Raw genomic sequence first — 20,555 nt, 5'->3', positions numbered from 1 at the left:
AAATGTAAACTTAGAAAAAGTGTCGTTCTGAGGTCACAGCTACTCAAAGCAAAAAAGAGTTCTTTCTTACCGTAGAACATATTTTATGAATCAAATCTCACTTCAAGAAATGTTCTCAAAACAAACAACAAAAACAACCAGTTTACTATATTTCCGTTTATTGAATATGGTTGTCAATGATTAGTCCAACTGCTGACAATCACAAATTGGAGGCCTTTAATCCTATTATAAAACAAGATTTATTCTATGGATCTTCTGCTTGTTTGTTTATCTGTGAACGCGTTTAACTTTTCAGCTGGACATTGCACAGACCTATGCTTAATCGTGGATATCGAGATAGTACTTGGAAATTAGTGAAAAAAGTCTTTTATCATAATGTTCTGGCTCGTGTTTCGCACGTCAAAAACCCCTTTTGATAGTTTAGTGAAGCTTTCGTAGTCGGTCTCGGTGAAAAGCATAATACGAGCTATCTGCAATTGAAATCATATTCATAGATTGAATGTGCTGTGCGCCTCAAAAACTAAGAAGTGATTGTTTTCTTTTGCTCTAAAGTAACTGCGATTAATGCCCTCATGAATGAACAATTTTTTGTTGTTGATAATATCACTTATATGCTAGGATTTTGAAAATATTTTTTCCAACATTGATTTTTTTTATTCTGTTTAAAAAATCAGCATTATTTACAAGCTACTGCAGTGCTATGTTCACACAAATATACGGATTTCTAATGTCCAAGCCGTTTTTCTGTTTCATATCTGTCTCGTGAATATCACTGTTCTCATATAAAAATACAGACAATAATTAAAGTGCAACCCTTGACTCGCAGACGATCTAAATGGCACTCTGCATACATAGTTGTTCCATTCGCAGTCGTCCTGTAGTGAAACAAGAAAAAGAAACTATTCAAATTATCAATAGATTTAAGATTTAGATGAGTCAATGTAAGAATCTGAGCTAAGCAAACGCTTGTAATAATCGTTAACAAATGAGTTGATGTTGTATCACTGTAAGTGTTAAAATAAATATTTAGTTTTATTTTTTTTTTCGTTTCATCTTCGACTCATCAGTGCATAGCAGTTCATGTTGAACTACCACGTCCCTCAGCAGTTCAACTTAAGGTGCTATGCATAGATGAGTCGAAGACGAAACGTAGAAAGTAAATTTAATTAGATGATGTTTTTAGATTGTACATTTTTCTGCAAATTTATATCAAATTATTGAACTCTTATATTATGCAGCCACCATAAATTTTGGAGATATTTTCGGTAGCAAATCCGACGACAAAGAGAGCATTGAAACCAAATAAATTACCCGATTCTGATTACGTGAATAATTATGATGTTACTAAGCATTCAGAAGTATCTTTTTTTTAATTGCACAATCTTACAGCTTTTTCAACTTAGTTCAATCGATTAAAACTTTTATTACGATGAACGGTATATATTGATATGTTCAAATTTCAAGCACGATTGCATTGAACTCAGAATCTTACATGAAAAATTATAACATACAAAAGAATATTTAGAATTACAATGAACTCACCTCACGCTCGCAACCATCTCCACACCTACTGACAAGAGGAAACTTTCGGTCGTCTGTTTCCTGCCTAATCCGAAAAACTGTCGCTCCAGTATGTAGAAGTGACCGGGGCAACACATTTGAAAAGGTCTCTCCCGCTGTTGGCCGGGACGGGTTCCACTTTTTTCTTTTTCTCCGCACTTCCGCCGGATGAAACTGACAATTTCGGTCTTTTGGTGCGATCATCCATTTCCTTCTGGCGCTTCTGTAGCTCCTTTTGCCGTTGTTGTTGTTTTTTGAGTTCCTTTGCCTTGATTTTTTCCTCGCGTTTTCTCTCATCCTGATCATGCCGCTCGAGGTGATTCGATAGGTAGACTTTCGATTTGAAAGATTTTTCACACTTCGTACACGGAAATAGATCACCCTTGTGAGTCTGGAGATGTTCCTTCAGTTCGACGCCGGTCTTGAAAGTTTCATCGCACTTGGTGCAATCGTGTGTCTTGCGTTGTTTGATCGGTTTGTCATCATCACTGTCTGATGAGCTAGCTTCTGGTGCCTCGATATACACAACATTAGCTAATCCCGGAGATTTAGAAGCCTTAGGAGGACGACCAGGCCCTCGGCGTGGAGTTCCTGCCGCAGGGGTAGCCGGTGATAGCTTGAAGCCTGGTTGCCTACCTCGTCGACGCTTCACACCGGTTGCAGATGGCGGACTAATTTCTATCTTCGGCCTGCGACCTCGTCGTCTAGGAGTTTTCTTCTTTTTACTTACTGGGGCAAAACTATCATCGGATGTCACCGGTTCCGATTCTACTTCCGACTGGGAAACTTTGTATTCGTCATCATCCTGTGGTTCCTCTTCGTTTTCTTCCTCATCCGACATTGGGCAGTTGACAATAACGAAATCAGTTGTTCTTCGACTCTTATTGTAAGCTCGTTTCAACGTTTTTCGTAGTTCCTTATCAGTGTTCTCGCATGTTGTTTTAAAATCGTACGCGATTCGTACTTTCTCAACACAGCCTTTGCAAATTTTATGCGGCAAGTGATCTCTTTGCGTTATACGAACTGCTGTGCAGATTTTCATTATCAGATCGCAAATTCTCACCGAAGATTCAAATTCAAAAATGTCAGACAGATCGTCTTTCGATGTACACACGCGACAGACGTCCAAATCAGCTGGTTCACCATCCTTGCGAAATACTTTTACTCGGTTAGCTCCGTCTCCAGACAGTTTGTTTTCTTTTGGATCCTTTGATGACTCTCCGTCCGGATGGTCCTTTTCTGTTTCGCCTCCGTTGATACTGTTGTCCGGGTTTTCCTCTTCTACTTCATCCGTTTTTTCGTCAACGTTGGGCTCTTCCTTTTCCGGATCTTCTACTGTTTCAGTTAGCTCATCGGGTTGCTTGTCGTCAAGAGTTTCAAGCATCTCTTCATCACCATCGTGATTCTTATTTTCATCAGATTGCTCCATCGTAGGTGAATTTGCTTGATATGTCACTGACTCGATGACACTTTCCTCCTGAACGTTGTTCGCTATTATGCTATCCCGCTCCTGGAAATGATTTTCTTTCAGTACTTCAATTGAAGTATGGGTCTCTTCTGTAGACTCCTGGTAAATACTCTCCTCTTCAATGTACTCGGCTTGCTGTTCTGGCTGTGGTTCAACTTGCAGTTCCGTAATTTCACCTGTTTGACCGCTATACACAATATTCCCATACGAGTTATTCATCATATTGTAACTGTCCATTCCTCAAAACTGTAACTAAACGCGTCTGCCGCCAGTTCTTTCAATGATTATTCTTCCAAACCAAACAAATTTTGCCTGAAAAAGTTACGCGTGACTTCTTCTTTTTCCAATCACTAAGAGGGAAAACAGACGCGTTTGCGGTACAGGCTCGATTTACTATCAAAATCAATATCTCGGCACCAAATAACTGTCACAATTTGTAGCACTCAGCTTTATCTTGCTTCTTGCGTAAAATTCTTTACCATTAGCATTGAATTACCCACCCAAATCCACTTTCATTTAGCACGGCGTGGAAACAAAACACAAGACTATCGGAAATTTTCGACCGCCATGTTGGAATCGGGAAGCGAAGCGAACGACATAAAAGAAAAAAAACAGAGTTGCCAGCTGAAACGAGAACGAAAAAATCATACGGTGATAAAGAGGTAGAAAATAATGACATATAGACTAATAAAGCGTCAACTCGCAAATCCTATCTATTTCGATCCAGAAATTACCATTAGCTTTATTTCTCTTTCTAACAACCGTCTATTTCTATTTCGCCATTATTTTCCAATTCGAATAGTTTTCTTTTCAGCATCAAACACGATATAAGACGACTAAGGCAATAAACATAAATTTAAATGTAGTGGTGGTTCTGCTCATGCTCACAACATTTCGTGTGACGTCACCGCCAGACATAAAAACAACGAACACTGTATGAATGGAAATATTTCACGCTACGGAATGAGATGTGTTCTCACAATGGGCTGAAGAGAGCCGAAAAAAAAACTCTCATGATTGAGATTGATGTATAGAATATGTTCACACTTGAAGAACGAAGCTTGTTTCGATTCCTTAAAGACCACTTGATTTATTTTAATAAACTTAGGTTTGAATAGAAGGCCTCATAGTCCCATGGATAGCTGTAAATTGTTTTCGAATCCGACACTTGGCTCTAGTACTAAAAGGTGATTTTTGAGAGGTATAGGATTTGATTAAAAAAAACACAAAAACAATTGAGAAAAAATGATGAAATCTTCATTGGAATCGATAGAACTATCAATATAATTTAATGTTTGAAAATGATTTCATGCAAATGTTGGCCGTGGCTCCGCTTTAGATGGCCCATGTGCAAGGTCCCCTCTCTCCAACATATCGGTTTGCATTTCACGAATAATGCCACCGGCACATAATGCTCTTGCAATGCTTCTGGTTGGTCTGCACTCCAGATACGGTTATTTTGCTTGTAGACTTTCAACCAGAAATGAGTTTCATCGTTGAACACAATTTTTCGATAAAAAAATGGATCTTCCTCCAACTTTACCAGCGCCCATTCATGAATAAATTATAGACCAAACGACGATTCATAATTAAATTATAGACCAAACTGGACAAGTTTGACTTTGACACAAGACACGATTCACGCGTGATCTGTCAGAAACAGTGTTGCCAGAAAGATACCACCAAAAAAATTACCCTCTATAAGATGATGAGTGTTCAAAATGTCAAACTACTTAGTTTAAAATGGCAATGCAAAGAATATTAAATCTGTTCCATACATAGATATGGTTATTTGTTTATAAGTTTACTGAACGGTTCAACATGAACCGATAAGCAGACGTAAAGATAATGCTCCTTACAAAATATTTGGCAAATAGCATTAATAATTTATTATTTTGCGTCTGCTTAGCTGTTTATGTTGAACCGTTAAGTGTAAGGTGGCAAGCGAATTAGCGAATCTCAACCACATTTTCTCAATGTATTCAATCTTTATTTTATCTGTTACTTTTCCAGCAACCTCGATGTAACAAAAGAATTAAAACAAGAAACATATCTGGCCAACGGTGATGAAAGTGATCAGTCTTGCATTTCACGAAGGAATGAAGCAGCAAAACTCTTGTAATTTTCTCGAAAAATCATCACATTTTATTCAGACTTCATGCTTTTTCGCAATAATACTCTTACGCGCAGCTTTCACATCAAATTCGATTATTGGTGGTGTTTTTAGGTAGCCAGAAATATCATCAGGAATTTTAAATCCTAATGAAAAATTAAATTTATAGCCCTACAATTAAAATAAAAATAATTATTTTTAGAACTATTTAGAATCTTGTGCAAGACTATCACTGAATCAGTCTTTTTAAGGCTATCTGAAAAATCAGTCCATCGTAAAACTTATTCAAATTAGGAGTGTGTTCTAGAGCCGGGCAAAACCGTTCATTTCAAAGAACCGTTGAAAACTTAATTGTTGCACCGAAAAAATTAGTTCTTTTGATCCGTCCTTTTGTTTTTTCTGAAACTTTGTATGTTTCTTCGAAAATAATATGAGACCTACAAATTACATTATGTAGTAAACAGATTCAATACTAGCGAGTGCTTTTTACATGTGTTCTACCAAGATTCCTAAAACCAGCAAACGTTCCGAAAGATGCATTTTATTTTTATACATACTGAAAGAATTCGATTACTTTCATTTCTATTGAGAAGAATAGAGAACTATCATTCTTCAATAAAGAAATCCAGTTCTTCACTCTTCGAGGAGAACTAGTTTTTTTTACCATTCGCAGACTGACCATCTCTACTGTATTTCAATACTATTTCAGCCTAGTATAGTCTAAAAAAAAGTATATGAAAGAATCCAATCCAACACATTGTCAATATTTTACTGTCTCATTCGTAAATGACCGACACCAGAAGAAACGAAGAGAGACGAAGCATTTTCGTTTCTCATTGAAAAAGTGAGAGAGAATGATTGCCAACGTCACTCTTTCCTCTATGACAAGACTAAACCAAACCAAACTAAAGTCTTCAGGGAGCATCAGAAGAATTTCAATTCTCATTCTTTCATCGATGTATTGAAAATCTGTGACGCTTGGCTATAAAAAGTGACTAAAATATGACTAATCGAAATAATTACATCCCAGAATCTCTTTGGAATTCAAAACTACTACTAATTCGAGCACCAACAGGTAAAAGTTATTGTGAAACCTTTTTCTGTCATTTTCGATTCTTACAGCTTCGGTTGAACATCGACACTGCATACTATGGGATTTTCACTAAAACTGCAAATGACTGAAAGGGTAAATGAAAGAAAAAACACAATTTTGAAACTACTCTCCCGCTTATGTCATTGACTCGACATGGATTTCGTTCTCATATTTTTCCATCGAATCTGAGTTTTTTCCCGGTCACTTACCCTGTAATATGGACTTTCTGATGTACGGAAAATGTAACAGTGCAAATAAAATTGCTTAGAATTTTGTGATTTTGAAAGAAGTTAAACAGATTTCAGCGGAGATAATTTTTTGCTTCTACATCTTCTTGCTCGGCAAGCTTTTCCAATTTAAGCGTGATCTGATTTAATCTTATTAATTTGAGTTTCAATTAAATTTATCGCCTTCGCTTGTCGGGTTTTACTCAATGTCTTTCTAGTCCTCATCTTGCTTTCTTTGAGAATTTTCTTCTTCGTTTCTTTTCTTGTCCAACTTCGCTTCGTCAGCCTGTCGTGCAAATTTTACTTCAACAATGAAAATTTTTCACAAACAAAATTTGTGACCATATTATCATTCATAGCATAGCATTCCATTTGTTATGTTCCTCATTTTCACATTAGGATGGGAAACACAAGCACCTATATCGAAGTTTTTGTAATTCCTGACAACAGCTCTGCTGAAATTGCAATTTGTAGAACTCGAGCATACAATCGAAGTTTTGTTTACTAAAAAAACATTTGCTACAGCCGCCTCCACAGGCCCGTACCCAGGATTTGGTTTCGGAAGGGGCCCAGAATGAAAAAATAATCTTACTGAAGATTGCTTAAGTAGATAATTTCCGGTGCGCCATTTACCGGAATTTTTAACAGACACCTTAAACTTTTTCACTAGAACTATCATTATTAGGTATTTAAATAAAATTTTGAGACTGTGGCCGAGAGAATGTTGTTGTATTACATTTCTTAACGTTTATCGTCATGCCATTTCAATCTCACATGTTTAAGACCTTCTAAATGTTCATTTCTAGAGCACAAAAATCCACAAAACTTGTGATGGATTTTGACAAGTGGTCCGAGATATATCTCTTACTTCGATTCGTGAAGAACAGAAAGCATCTTCTTAATTTGTAGGTCATATTAGTTGATGGCCATATAAACATACTTTAGCTATACAAGTTTCGGTATCAGGTTCCGGAAGTAGCGATTTCTCAGAGATGACTTACGTTTGGGCACAGACAACAGTTCGAGGAGGCCAAATCAAGTGAGCAAAGTGGATGGGCAAGTAATTGGAGCACTAAACCGTTGATTTTAGCTAGGGTAGCGATGTTCATGTGCTTCGTGTAAGGTCCTTTCACAGCGATTTCAGTCTTTAATTAATTTAGTACTGCAAAAGTATACAATCCCAGAAAACCGGCATCATGATCTCTTCGACCTATTCCCTTCCAAGCACTCGTGCTACGACGACTTCAGTCCATTGTCAGGTAATCATTAATTTCTCTGGCATAAAATAATGGATCCAGCCAAACATGTACTCGAAGTGCACTTGCGCTTGCCTTTTTAGTCCTAAATAAGTATGTGCGAGATCCAGCGGCAGGATATCTTTTCCCTCCCATTGGTGGGCTTGACGTAATTGCAAACATCATCACATACAATCAATTAGCGTTACAATTTGATAAAGATACGCATTACAGCTTTTAGTTTCATAATTGAATTAAATGAATAAGATGTTGATTGCATTACGCTCCAACATCCGGGGTTGGAGAGGCCGGTAGGCCTTAACTGAACTCTTTTTTATGTTTTATTTTCATACTACCGACCATTATTACCAGTGTGAAGTGGAAATTAAGTTGAGTGAACGTATACCAATTGGGTTTCACACGATGACAACAAATGAACGGTAAATCGAGTCCATATTTGACGTTTATTGGTGGTTTGTGTACCATGGAATACTGTGGAATGAGATAGAATATTGTAGAACAAAACGAAATAATAATGACTTAACCAATAAGCAAACCACTGATAGCTGTCAAATGATGTTCATCCAGTTTGTATTGTGAGGATGTATCGTTTGGGATCTGATGGGTGAGATGATGTGTGAGTAAAATGTAAGAGTAAGTGCATGCAAGAATGGTAATAAAGGCCACCGTTTCAACTCAGGACTAACGATTGACCATTAGAAGAGAAGAGAAATTGGGTAACGGTACCCCCATTCATCTCAAATCCATTAGTCATTTCATATACGAGAACCATTAGTTATAGTGAGATCTGTTATCTCTGTTTGATAGATTAATTTCAGAAGTAACATGAAATTTGGAGCATTTTGCTTCGCTAAAACAGCAGTATTGAACCACTTCCGAACTACTGCTATGCGTTATTGCTTCTTAGAGACGAGGCAAAGACTTTATATTCGATTTTATCACAATTCATTTATTAAAAGTCGAGTGATTGCTAAAATAACATGGTGACTCTACTAATGAGATGACTATTGGCACACAAATTTTAGTTAGGATCTATTAGAATAGAAATATGAAACTCAATGTTGTGATGCTTGCTTGTGGAATACATGTAAGTATGTATGCATGTGTGTATGTGTGTGTGTGCCTGTGTGTATGTACAATATACATTTTACCGTGCCTTTGGGTGCGTTGTATCAAATTGGTAGTGATGCATTTCAATTGTGAGTCAGTGTACACCAGATACCCAAAAGTGCCTGAGCGGATGGTAACACTGTCAAGGATCAACCAAAGGTAACGAAATGTGAACATGCTGTAGTAATACTTATGGGACCCAAGTGTTAATATAATTTAAATATAAACGCATGTCCTCAGTTCTTTTCCGTCAAACCATCATGACCGACCTTACAAATATGTTATTAAAAAACACTAATCCTTTTTTTTTTTGGAAATGGATGACTGAGAATGAATAAGAAAGCTGAAAAATTGGAAAATAATTTAATTTACACTCTTAGGAAATCTTAGATACAAAATGGAACACGGGTAAGAATAAAAACACAAACAACTAACTTTTATATATAAGGAAATAAAATAACATATCAGCAAAAGTACGAAATGGAAATAAAATAGAATGACAACAAAAGACACTTACGAAACACAATTGAATACAACCACTGAAATAAGTATGTGCGAGATCCAGCGGCAGGATATCTTTCTAATTTGCAGAGTCTTGCTCAACTATGGTAAGCTCGCGCACATTCTCTTTTCAGTCATCCAGAACAATTAAGTCTCTTATTATTATTGTCGTTTATTTTGCCCCGTATTTAATTTCCATTTTATTTATTTTTAACACAGTTCGATTCGTATCAAACATTTTGGTTGTTGCTGTTTCTGATTTCGGGAGGGGCCAGGGCCCCTCTGGCCCCCCTGTGTGTATGTAATGGGTACGTGCCTGCGCCTCCATGTAAATTTTGGTTTTATCAATGCGAAAATTCACCAATTCAACCAGCTCGACCAATTGCTGAAACGTTTGTCCCGTTTGTTTGGGGTTTCATAAAACTCACAAGCTTTAAAAATTTGCAAAGAACTTTTTTTTTGGAAAAAATGATTCACAAATTTATTTTGAAATTCGCGCCATCGCATCAAAATCTTAGAAGAAACCGCGTGAAAATCGCAAAATCCGCGCAACCGTAACAACCCTGATATGTAAAAAATCATAAAAACTGTTACAATGCATAATGTTGTAATGTTGAGTTTGAATCATCATGTTTTTATATTTTAAATGAAAATGATCACCAAAAAAGGATTCCGTTTGATGTTAGCATAATTCATACCAACGGAAAAATATGACTGACTCGGATGGAGTCCATCCGTAAAAGGCTGTCACTTGCATCGCAGAAACTTACATGTAACACGCATGAATTCTTCATACTTTCCTACGGGCTAATACGATAGTCGCCTTTTCAGTTCCTGTATAAACATCAACTGAGAAGAGCAACCGCCCTCCATCTAATGCATATTTACACGGTTGGAATTTCAACCCTTCCGCTACTGGTCAACGAAAAGGGAAAAAAACTCACGATCTAAAGCATATTTTCAACGCTGGCAGGTATGTTTGGCCTTCCTTCATTCTTCTGTCACATTTCATTATGTTTGCTGTTTGAAATGCTTCAATTCCGTTCTCGAAATTTTCAAATAGGATATGTCTATCAGTAGAGAACCGTTCGATCCACTTATCATACAACGCAAACGTGCTGAATTGATGCCGAGCAAGATACTGCAAGAAAGTGCCCAAAATCCGCTGTCTTCGCACTTGTACACGCAGAAAACACCTGAGGGTTTAAATCAATAGAAATCGAAATGCTTTATCGAAATAAAAAGTTGATTCGAATTAGAATAAAGTAATAATTTTCTTCGTGCAAACGAGCTGTATAAGGTTGGCCTAATTGTAATTGAATAGGCGGAAAACAATGTCATGCCACAAGCGCTCATGAGATCGATCAATTTTCTTTATCTTCTATGAAGTAGTTCGATTTTCTAGTACTTTTTAGCTAATTGATGTTAATATATGAAGAAAGCTAACACACCCACTTAATATCAAATACTGACCCGCCACGGTGTCGACCTGCGGAATGATACTGTCAGTCGAGAAAGTACGCATCAATTGCGTAGAGCTCCGGAAACAGTACCAACTACCATTATTGATCCGGGACATTCTGTCAGTCAGTCAGCGAAATGTTAATTCTATCCTTCATCCGAGACACTGGGATATTTAATTCCATTTCAAATAAATCATCATGAAATCAAATGTATTTCCAGAGCCAATGGCCTTCAGGGTTAAAGCTAAATAAACAAATAATAATAGTAGAGATAGATCAATGAACAAACTGAGTAGGTCGACACGTCACATCTGCATGTCTCAATCCAAGTGCTTTGAATCATTAACAAACCATGCAAGGAAAAAAAATTGATTAGTGTCATCTATAACTGGGGGCTTTCGATTCATTAGACGATTGGGATTAGTTGTCGTATACAACGAACGAGATAACATAGACTGATTCTATCCGGTAGTAGATAAATAATACTACCAATCAATTGACGAATTTCCCTTTTCCCTTCTAGTGTGTTGACCATATGACAGGTAGGTTAAAACGCCAACCGAACAAACATGTGCCAGAAACACTATAATTATTCAGGGGTTAGCCAAATTTTGTGCTAGGGCACATAACCGATTTTGATATGTTTACGTTTCGTCTTTGACTCCTCAGAATTGCAGAAACTTTACGTCTGCAGAAACTTTACGTCTCTAAATAGCAGAAACTTTACGTCTGCTTAGCGGTTCAAATTGAACTGCCGAGTTTTGCATAAAGCAGTTCAATTTGAACTGCTATGCACTGATGAGTCGAAGACGAAAGCAAACATATCAACACTATAATCACTTTTACATGCAGTTGTTTGCACAGGAACTTGATATCTTTCAAGAAAGGTTCGCCAAGCAAGTGGGTATAATTTCTAGTAGAATTTTATTCAGAAACGATTCATTCGATAGTCCCACGACAAAAGGGCCTAACTGCAAATGAGAGCCTCTCTTTGTTTACTTTCTCTTTAGATTATTACGAAGCCATTATTGCAAATTCTCTAAAGTTTCCAATATAAATCGAAAGATTGTAGTTTTACCTTGAAAGTTTTGCGAAGAGTAAAGCGTCAAATATAAAATCAGTTCGGTAAATCGTGAAAGAAAAAGTAAACAGAGAGAAACTATCATTTGCAGTTAGGCACTTTTGTCGTGGGACGGTCGCATTGTTTGAATAAAATAAACATCGCAACAGCTAATTCTAATTATCTCCAATTCTCCGCCAATAAATGTGCCATTTCGGGTTCACCATCCGTAGTGTTCTTCTCATGTACGTCGAGTGAAATATCTCCACACGTAAGAATTGATGAATTTATATTATTATATATAAAATCATTTATGTTTCCATAACATTTGTGTACTTTAAAATAATTTCCCATACTTTAAAAAACTTTTTGATGATTATAAAGTCACAAAAAACAAATTAAATTAAAGCGGAAGGTGGGGCAAGACTGTCAGAGGGGTAAGTGTACCATCCCCATTATTTTCACATAGAATAAACATTCATGAGCAGAAAATATTGAGCTGCTCAACACGCCTCAGAAAATTACATGTAGATAGCCGTTTTTTATCAGTAAGGATTTTTGGACTATCAAGGGTACTCCTGAAAGTACCTAATAGATGTATAAATTCTCAAAATCAAGCGTTCATTTATTTTACCTACACGAAAATACTTAGTATGGCACATTTGCCCCGCCATCCCCTATCCTTGTAATGTTGACTAGAGGCGTGCAAAACAGCTCATTTTGGTGAACAGCTCCGAACCGATCAGCTCACCAAAGTGAATCGATTCGATGTATCAGCTCATCAGCTCTTTTAGTTTGAACTTAAGGTTAATTTTGTGCACCGTTTTTCTTATACACCGGTTTTCTTTCATATGCATGATCGAAATTGAATCATTGATTTGCAATGAATGCAATGCGAATTACTTTATCTTTAATTGATGTCGACTAAATTGAATCTCTTAAAGAGCCGAAGATCCGATCAGCTCGTAGCGTGTTCCCTTCGGCATAATGCAGTGAACTGGGTAGCAAATGGGTGAGCTGATGAGCTGCGGTTCTTTTGAAAAGAGCTGTGAGCTGTCAGCTCACTTCAATGATTCGATTCACTGGAACAGCTCAGGAGCGAATTGCCCATCTCTAATGTTGACAGTATAGGTACGAATGGATTCGGGACTAGATTTTATTTAATAGTAGTTTGATTTGATAATGTAGTATTCATTCGTTTATGAATTAGTAAATTTCATTTCAGTATATCTTCTGAAATCGATGGTACTACGGTCATAATCTCGGTATCTGCTACATATTGTAGAACTGAAGGTTATCTCACATCCGAAGCGGTTCAGTACCGTGCACGGACGTGGTTTACTTCCATACGTATTCTCGGCACGCAACCAAAGCTCTCCGGTGATATCAAAACTGAACCGAAAAATTATGAATAGGTTCACAGAAAGAACGGAAGAATACTGCTTCCGACCAAAGCGCCGTGTCAGCACATAGGTGAGAATCAGCTCAGTTCATGAAAAGCATACACAAAAAGGTTGTCACTTCGATATCATTGATTGAATTGATAAATATAAAAATCTAATGAAAGTTAACATGAGGCATCAGTGTTCGTTGTTATTACACGTCGTAAAAATTAATCATATCTGTTTTAATTATCTTTTTTGCCAGGTATTCTAAAACGTTCTTACCAACGGTAAGATGGTAACCCTACACTAAAATTAAGGGAACTTTGCTTGTTTGCGAATGCAAACCCGATTTCGGAAAATAACAGCGAATTTGTAATAACTTAAGGAAACTCACCAGTATATTTATATGATACTTATCACCAAAGGGATAATATAACTTTCCAGCTCTCCGGAACACAAGCAAATTAATATCGCAGCGCTAAGCCACAACGAAGAACCTTACACATGTGCTCTGCCGAGAGGTAAATAAAATAATCTAGAAAACGATAAAAACGATACAAATCCATTCCAGCACACGCTTAATCTCAAATACCGATTTTTTTAAATCGGCTTTTACCTATAAAAGCTCACATGTGGCTACACTGATAAAAATAGGTAACAATGTGATTTGATTGTAGATTTTGTGAAGAAATTCACCTAGATTGTCGAATGTCAAATTTCTACTAAAAGTTGGAATTATTCGCAATAAGGTTCACAGCCTTCTAGAGTGTTCACATTAGAGCTGATATCAAGTGATAGGCGGATATACTTCATATCTAGAGACCGTGTTATAATCAGAGATGAAGCCAAAAGAAACCAAAGGATACATCAAACGTTGAATCAAACGATCATAGTAAATAAATAAATTCAAGAAATGTTATCAAAACTAAAACAATATCCAAGGAATTTGATTATTGAAATTTTATTAAATAAAGTTCAAATTCATTTAAATTTATTGTTTCGTTAATTAAGTAACATCTCTCTAAGAAAAAAATATTCAACTGAAGTCCTCCGTTGGTTCGATGAATGACCAATTAATCGCCAACGGGAGGTCGGCACGGGGCTTTCATTTGCAGATTTTGAAACAGACCATTGAGCCATTTTATAGTTCAACAAATCCGGCAGACAGAAGTCCAATGTTGAGCCATTTTCAATATTAGGTGTTGGGTTTATTGGAAAAATTTGGGAAGTTTCTTACTACCCATATATTAATATAAACACAGTTGAAAACTTATATTTTGCGTAAAAAAACACATTTTCTTGTTATATGAAAAAAAAACACTCAACTTTCACACAATATTTGCAAGAAAGAAAACAACAACAAACCGTTCCAAGAAACTGAACGTGTATCTCGTTCAGTATGTCGTTTATTAAACGCACAATGCCCAACAAGATCTAACCACTTTCTCAGTGGGATGGATCAAGAAACACCGACAAGGAAATCAAATGTGACATTCAAATTAAGTGGATTTATAAATTACATCTTATAAACACAAACATCTCATAGTTGTTTTCGGATCAGGGTCATTTCGCCGAAAGCCGTTTCGCCGAAAGTCATTTCGCCGAAAGGGTTATTTCGCCGAATGCATTTCGCCGAATGGGTCACTTCGCCGAATGCCATTTCGCCGAAAGCCATTTCGCCGAAAGGGTCATTTCGCCGAATCCTGATATCGTCCTGAAATCGTTATTAGAATTGATTTAAATTAAAGACAAACGAAAGATGATAGCGTTAACGCCCGTTTTGGTAACCTACCAGGGCTGGCAATAATCAACTCAGTACTTTATCATCACCGAGTTCAACTCACCTGCAAATCGGTTTCAAAAGCATCGCTGAACGAGTTGAGTAACTGGGTAACCATTTGTATAGAGAAAACATCGTCTCAACATCGTAGTGTCAAGCAATCAGCAGATGAGCGCTGACTGCTCATCAAATATTAGAACCCACTGAGAGACGATTTGTGAGTTGTGATTTGATGTGTTTGTACATCAACACATTGAATCAGATTCTTATGAAACTGTCTCGCTTGTATTCCCCACCCACCAGAGTTGCCATGGGCGGCCAATGTTCGAATCGATGCCATTTCAATCCATTTCTCAAGATATGTTCTCGCATGCTGGAGAACGCATTCGTTTCAGTAGCCAGTTGTGTTTAGCTCGAGACATGAAATTCAATCGTCTATGGTATACATCACACTACGGTTCGACATTTGTTTTCGTACATTAATGCTCGTGTTCGTTTTGAGTACCAGCAAAACCAAACCGAAAATCTGGGTTGTGTTGGCAGCTCTATGGTTTAAGAATACACTCACCGGTGCAGCTCGGTACAGTGATGCCAAACTCAGTACTCACTTTTTAAAACTAGGAATGAGAGTTAAATGCTATGAAATCAAAACTGAGAACCATCAATACCATCATAATTTGATGCAGGCCCGTGCGCAGGGGGGGGGGGGGGTTTGGGGGTTTTAACCCCCCCCATGAAGAATTTTTTTAAAATTAAGTTTCATGAACAATGGAGTACTTATTATATTAAAGTACAAATAACTTGACAATTCATACTACGTTTTTTTACAGTTTCAATATTGTAGATGACGCAACTTGCTTTTTCAAATTTTGGCGCCTTTCCCACTTTCTGTCAAGTGTTACTGGAAATGGAGTCATCGATGTTACGCATTTGTATAGTGCGTGCCCGAAATACCGACTACCACCGCTCTCAATAACGCGCATCTTTTCTCTAGAGTAAAGCCCAATACTCACATGCAGGGGAACTATTTCTTTTATCGTTTTCGCTAAAAAAATGTTCGACAAAATTGCCCCCCCCCCCCACCCCCTTAAATGATTTTTGCGCACGAGCCTGTCAGAATTCGTTTTACATTGTCAATATTGTGGCATCTTTTCGTTTTTTGGACACCCACCTCTCCCCTTGAAACCCCCCCCATGGATGATTCCTGCGCACGGGCCTGATTTGATGTCAGCGGTGCTCTGTATAGGTGAGTGTGTTTGTTTAAATCAGCGATGATTCTCATCTTTACCATCATTTTTCGGATTGCATCGTAAATCATGTGGTGAGCTGATGAATAGAAAAAATCAAATCTTATGAGCGAGTTTTTGCCACCCTTGTAACCTACCATTGTACTTCTTGAATAATGATTGATTGTTGTACTCTTGAATAAAGATTGATTCATGAACCTCAGAGAGTAGTTCCCAGAAAAACTTGTTGACTATTAGCTAGTAAGCATCAAAGCATTTGCATAGGTGTATCTACTAGGCAAATGTATGTGGTATTTTCCGTTTATTGAGTGAAAATGAAAAAATAATAATGCGGCTCGCTTTGGTTCATGTGCTGTCCGACCTCGCTACCGCTCGTTCGGACCTAACCAAAACAATGAAACCTAGCTTTGCGTAGACCGGGCAAACGAGGCGGTTACAGGTTTGTATGCAAGAGGCCGCCGCTTCCGACGGCGGGTCGGCGGCCGACTCTTGGCTTCGGTTATGTGGCTGCGCCACATTAGTTATACAGGAGACATAACATGCAGGAGATATGACTCTTACGGTGAAATGACCCTTTCGGCGAGATGACCCTTTCGGCGAGATGACCCTTTCGGCGAAATGACTCTTTCGGCGAAACGACTTTCGGCGAAATGGCATTCGGCGAAATTACTTTCGGTGAAATGGCTTTCGGCGATATGACCCGCTCCCGTTGTTTTCTGTGATGCTCAAATTCGGAACATACTCGTAAACAGGAATAGCTCCTGGAACCAATATTACTTTTCCTCCTTCGGAAGCAATATATAAATCACGTTCATAATTGAAGTACACCTAAAATATATATTCAAGTTTTTAAATTTAATATATGAGTAAATAAATAATTTTATTTCATACGCTACAAAACCCAACATTTTATGTAAAAGTAAATTCGCAATTAAATTTATCACAACTAAGAATTCTTAGAATTTTGAATATTTGTTTTGCCGAGACGTAATGGGTTTTTGAAATGTATAAACGATCGCAGTTACGTTTCACGGGGATAATTTTAGAACTGTAAAATAGTGTTTGAAGCAGATTTTCACAAAGAATTTGAAAGGGCAACACAAAATTATTTAAAATTCTTGCCGAAATAACCGAAATTAGAAAAAGTATCAAGTGAATTCCATAAACTTTTCATCATTGTCTATATTTATTTCGCGCTACTGTTTCGTATGGCGATGGAGTGAGAAATTAACAGTGGGTTCGGTGATGTTATATCGTGAGCTAAAATTACATATAAAAATGACATGAGTTTATCCATTAAGTTTGTGTGAAAATAACAACGAGTTGAATACAATTAAACGGGTAATATAAGACTAAGGTATTATCGATCATTCAGTACATTCAGATTTTTATTCGATAAAGAAATATTAAGATTCTATGCTTTCTACTGTTACTATTTTTTTTATTTGTTTAAGGACCTTTTAAATTTTGTCATTTAGGTCCGTTTTCTACTGTTATGTTAGTCAATACATACGTTATAACCACAGACTAACAGACATGACAGTATGAGTAAATTCTTATAAAAATAATTTTTCGTGTTGCACTAGTTCCACCTATATTGTACTGCGCGAACTATTTACTATCTGTACACCCCTTGTGTTATGTACAAGTTTTTTTACTAGTTGGATTCCCCTCGTTTGTCAACACCGATCAGCTGCTTGCAGGGATGCCTGATTTCATCAAAATATTTGAAAATGAATCGTCACAATAAATTATTGGATTACATTGATAATATATTTAACTTTTTCGCGATGTTGGAACCATTTATTTGATTCAACGTTGTTCATCTAGACTATTTTTTACTGTGTTGGTAGTTTTCACCCGAAATTAAGTGGCGGCAGATCAGAAGCGAGTAAATATTGTAACAACACGGGTTCGATTTTGTATTGCGTTGGAGGATGAGAAGTAGGCACAATTATGTATATAGTTTTGGCAATATGTATTAAATCTGTATCCTGCATGAAATTCGCATGGACGTATACGAATCAAAACATTACAGGTAATTCTGTATGAATGGCAACTCTGTTGGTAAATGAAAAAAATAAACACAGTCTAGATGACAGACAGGATGTTTTGATAGGGTAACGTGGCGCCATCATGACACATGTGAGTACTGTCTCAAATAAAGAAATATTCAAAATGACCGTTAAAATGATTGAAGAATCTAATTTGAGTGTCCTGTCTGTTAGTCTGTGGTATAGGTTTCGTCTTTTCCGCACTCTTCATAACATTCACGAGCAAAGTTGAATACTGCTTTATAACTCTTGAAAGTGAAGACGATAGATCTAAAAAAGCATATTTCTACATTATTTATTCTATTTACTTTCGTCAGAAAAAAACAAACTTCAATATCTTGGTTAATTTTTCAAAAGGGCGTATAAGCAAGTTTCTCTTTAATCACTCTCTCTTTCGATTATTGTGATGTGATTAATAAGATTTTCTTTGATATCACTATTCTGTTTGAAAGTCGAAAGTTTCGGATATCATTTCGTGCAAAGAGTTGAGTGATAAACGTGGAAACAGATTCTGAGAATTGAAAGTATCACGTATGCGGAATTTGTGTATATTCGAAAAATGTGACTTCTGATCAGAAGTATGTGGTTGAAAAGCTGGAAAAGTAAGCGTAAGCGTGATAGCGGCGGTAGCCATTTTGTGTGCTCCAGTGTCGATCTAGCAATCGGAAGATTGTGAAGCAAGTTCATTTTATAGTTCATCGATCAGCGGCCACCGCTGGTCATTCATCATTAGGTTTTGCACGATGACCACTCGAATGAACCACCAATGAACTGCCGATGAATCAAGTTCACCTTTTGACAGCTATTAGTGGTTTGTTTACATATCTATTACCACGTATTCAAATTAGAATGAACGCAATGAACACATAAACAAACCACTGATAGCTGTCAAAGTTGAGTCATTTTGTTCATTTTTGTGAGGTTATGTTATGTTCGTGCAAAACCTAATTCGTAGGAGTGTTCATTGAGTGGGAATCAGCTGTTATTGTATCAAGTTGATGAAGAATGACTTTAGTTGGTGAATGTGATGCAAATCTCAGAAGGTGTTTATTGAAAAAAAAGGTTGCAGAAAGCGTAGGTGAAAGAAAATAAGGGCTAAATTAATGAAGTCAGTGATCATGTGCATGTTGTTTGTCGATTGGTTGAAGGTTTCACCGGTGAAAATGTTGGTGTCTGTGGAATATCCGTTGGAAATAGAATCATACTGAGTTCATGGTAAGGTAAGGCTATCTATCAGCAAGTGGAACTCGTTTTCTAAGGATTTAACAAGTAAGTAGTTGACAATTCTTTCCATAATATTAATTTTGGAATGTTTTTTTTTTGTACTGTTTAACCTATTTTCACTGCAAAATCTTCTGAATTTTATTTTGTGTAAATTGTAATATTCCGAAAAATTATTATATTTGAAAAATATTTTTACACATTTTTGTCAATTTCATGCATTACGGCTTTTTAGTTTTCAGTTCTGGTCATGGTCAACAGTTTATTTTTTAATCAATGTTAAACCAAATACAGACTTGGAAAATTGTTCGGTAATGATAAAATATAAAAAAATGTAATATCCTTTTTGTCTTTTTTATAAAGAAAGGATCCAACTATCGTTTCCGGAATTACAGAGTGATGAATATCTAAAGTACAGCAAATTTCTTAGAACTACTCAGTAAATTTTTCTGATACACAGGTCTTGCTGGTTGATTGTTGACCAAATCGGCATAGGCTAGATCTGTTCCGGAACTTCGAACGCTAGAATAAAAATTGCGTCGTTTTTTCATAGACGTCTGGAAAGATTTTCACAGTCACAATTCAAATTAAAAGATTTATAATATAATTTGCCATTTGTCATGTGAGAATCTAGTTGCCGATTCATAACATTAGGTATGTAAAATGCAAACGGATCTGCGGCACTAAAACTTTGCATGGTCTCACAGAAAGCCATCGAGGATAACTTTGTTTAAAAGTGCCTGTCCACTAATTTTAGGAACAAATCTGTTCCGAACTCATGCCAGTGTTTCATTGGATACCGAAGGGACGAAGTCAGCCTTTTTCAGGTCAAAGCAAAGTCTTGGCATTATATTCCTTTGGTGGAATTTGGCCTTTCTGTTTCAACAGACTTCGCAGCCGATTCTTAGTGTACAGAATCATTGCATGGCTAGTACTATGGATTCTACTGACACTAAGAATCCTTCCAGGTCGGGGCTCGAACATACGACATCTGGCTTGTAAGACCAGCGTCCTATG

General features: G+C 36.9%; 2 protein-coding genes across 6 annotated transcripts in view; both read right to left on the bottom strand.

The window, feature by feature from the left end:
- The window catches only part of LOC131438760 (G-protein coupled receptor dmsr-1), a 475,110-nt gene that overhangs the window by 42,814 nt on the left and 411,741 nt on the right, over nucleotides 1-20,555 (bottom strand). The gene's annotated exons all lie outside the window — the stretch shown is intronic.
- LOC131438759 (DNA ligase 1) lies at nucleotides 142-13,747 on the bottom strand. Of its 4 annotated transcripts, none has more exons than XM_058609004.1 (4): nucleotides 13,631-13,747; nucleotides 3,508-3,652; nucleotides 1,543-3,215; nucleotides 142-875 (listed from the first exon to the last, which is right to left on the bottom strand). In XM_058609004.1, the coding sequence occupies exon 3, from the start codon at nucleotides 2,987-2,989 to the stop codon at nucleotides 1,607-1,609; it is 1,383 nt and encodes a 460-aa protein (XP_058464987.1). In that variant the 5' UTR covers nucleotides 2,990-3,215; nucleotides 3,508-3,652; nucleotides 13,631-13,747; the 3' UTR covers nucleotides 142-875; nucleotides 1,543-1,606. The 4 variants fall into 4 exon arrangements, with proteins under 4 accessions (XP_058464987.1, XP_058464986.1, XP_058464983.1 ...); XM_058609003.1 differs by having other exon boundaries at nucleotides 3,529-3,652; XM_058609000.1 differs by having other exon boundaries at nucleotides 1,543-3,652.

This window comes from Malaya genurostris, chromosome 3 (assembly GCF_030247185.1).
Source record: "Malaya genurostris strain Urasoe2022 chromosome 3, Malgen_1.1, whole genome shotgun sequence".
Lineage (NCBI taxonomy): Eukaryota > Metazoa > Arthropoda > Insecta > Diptera > Culicidae > Malaya > Malaya genurostris.
The sequence above is the reverse complement of the archived record's forward strand: the minus strand, read 5'-3'. Positions and strand labels throughout refer to the sequence as shown.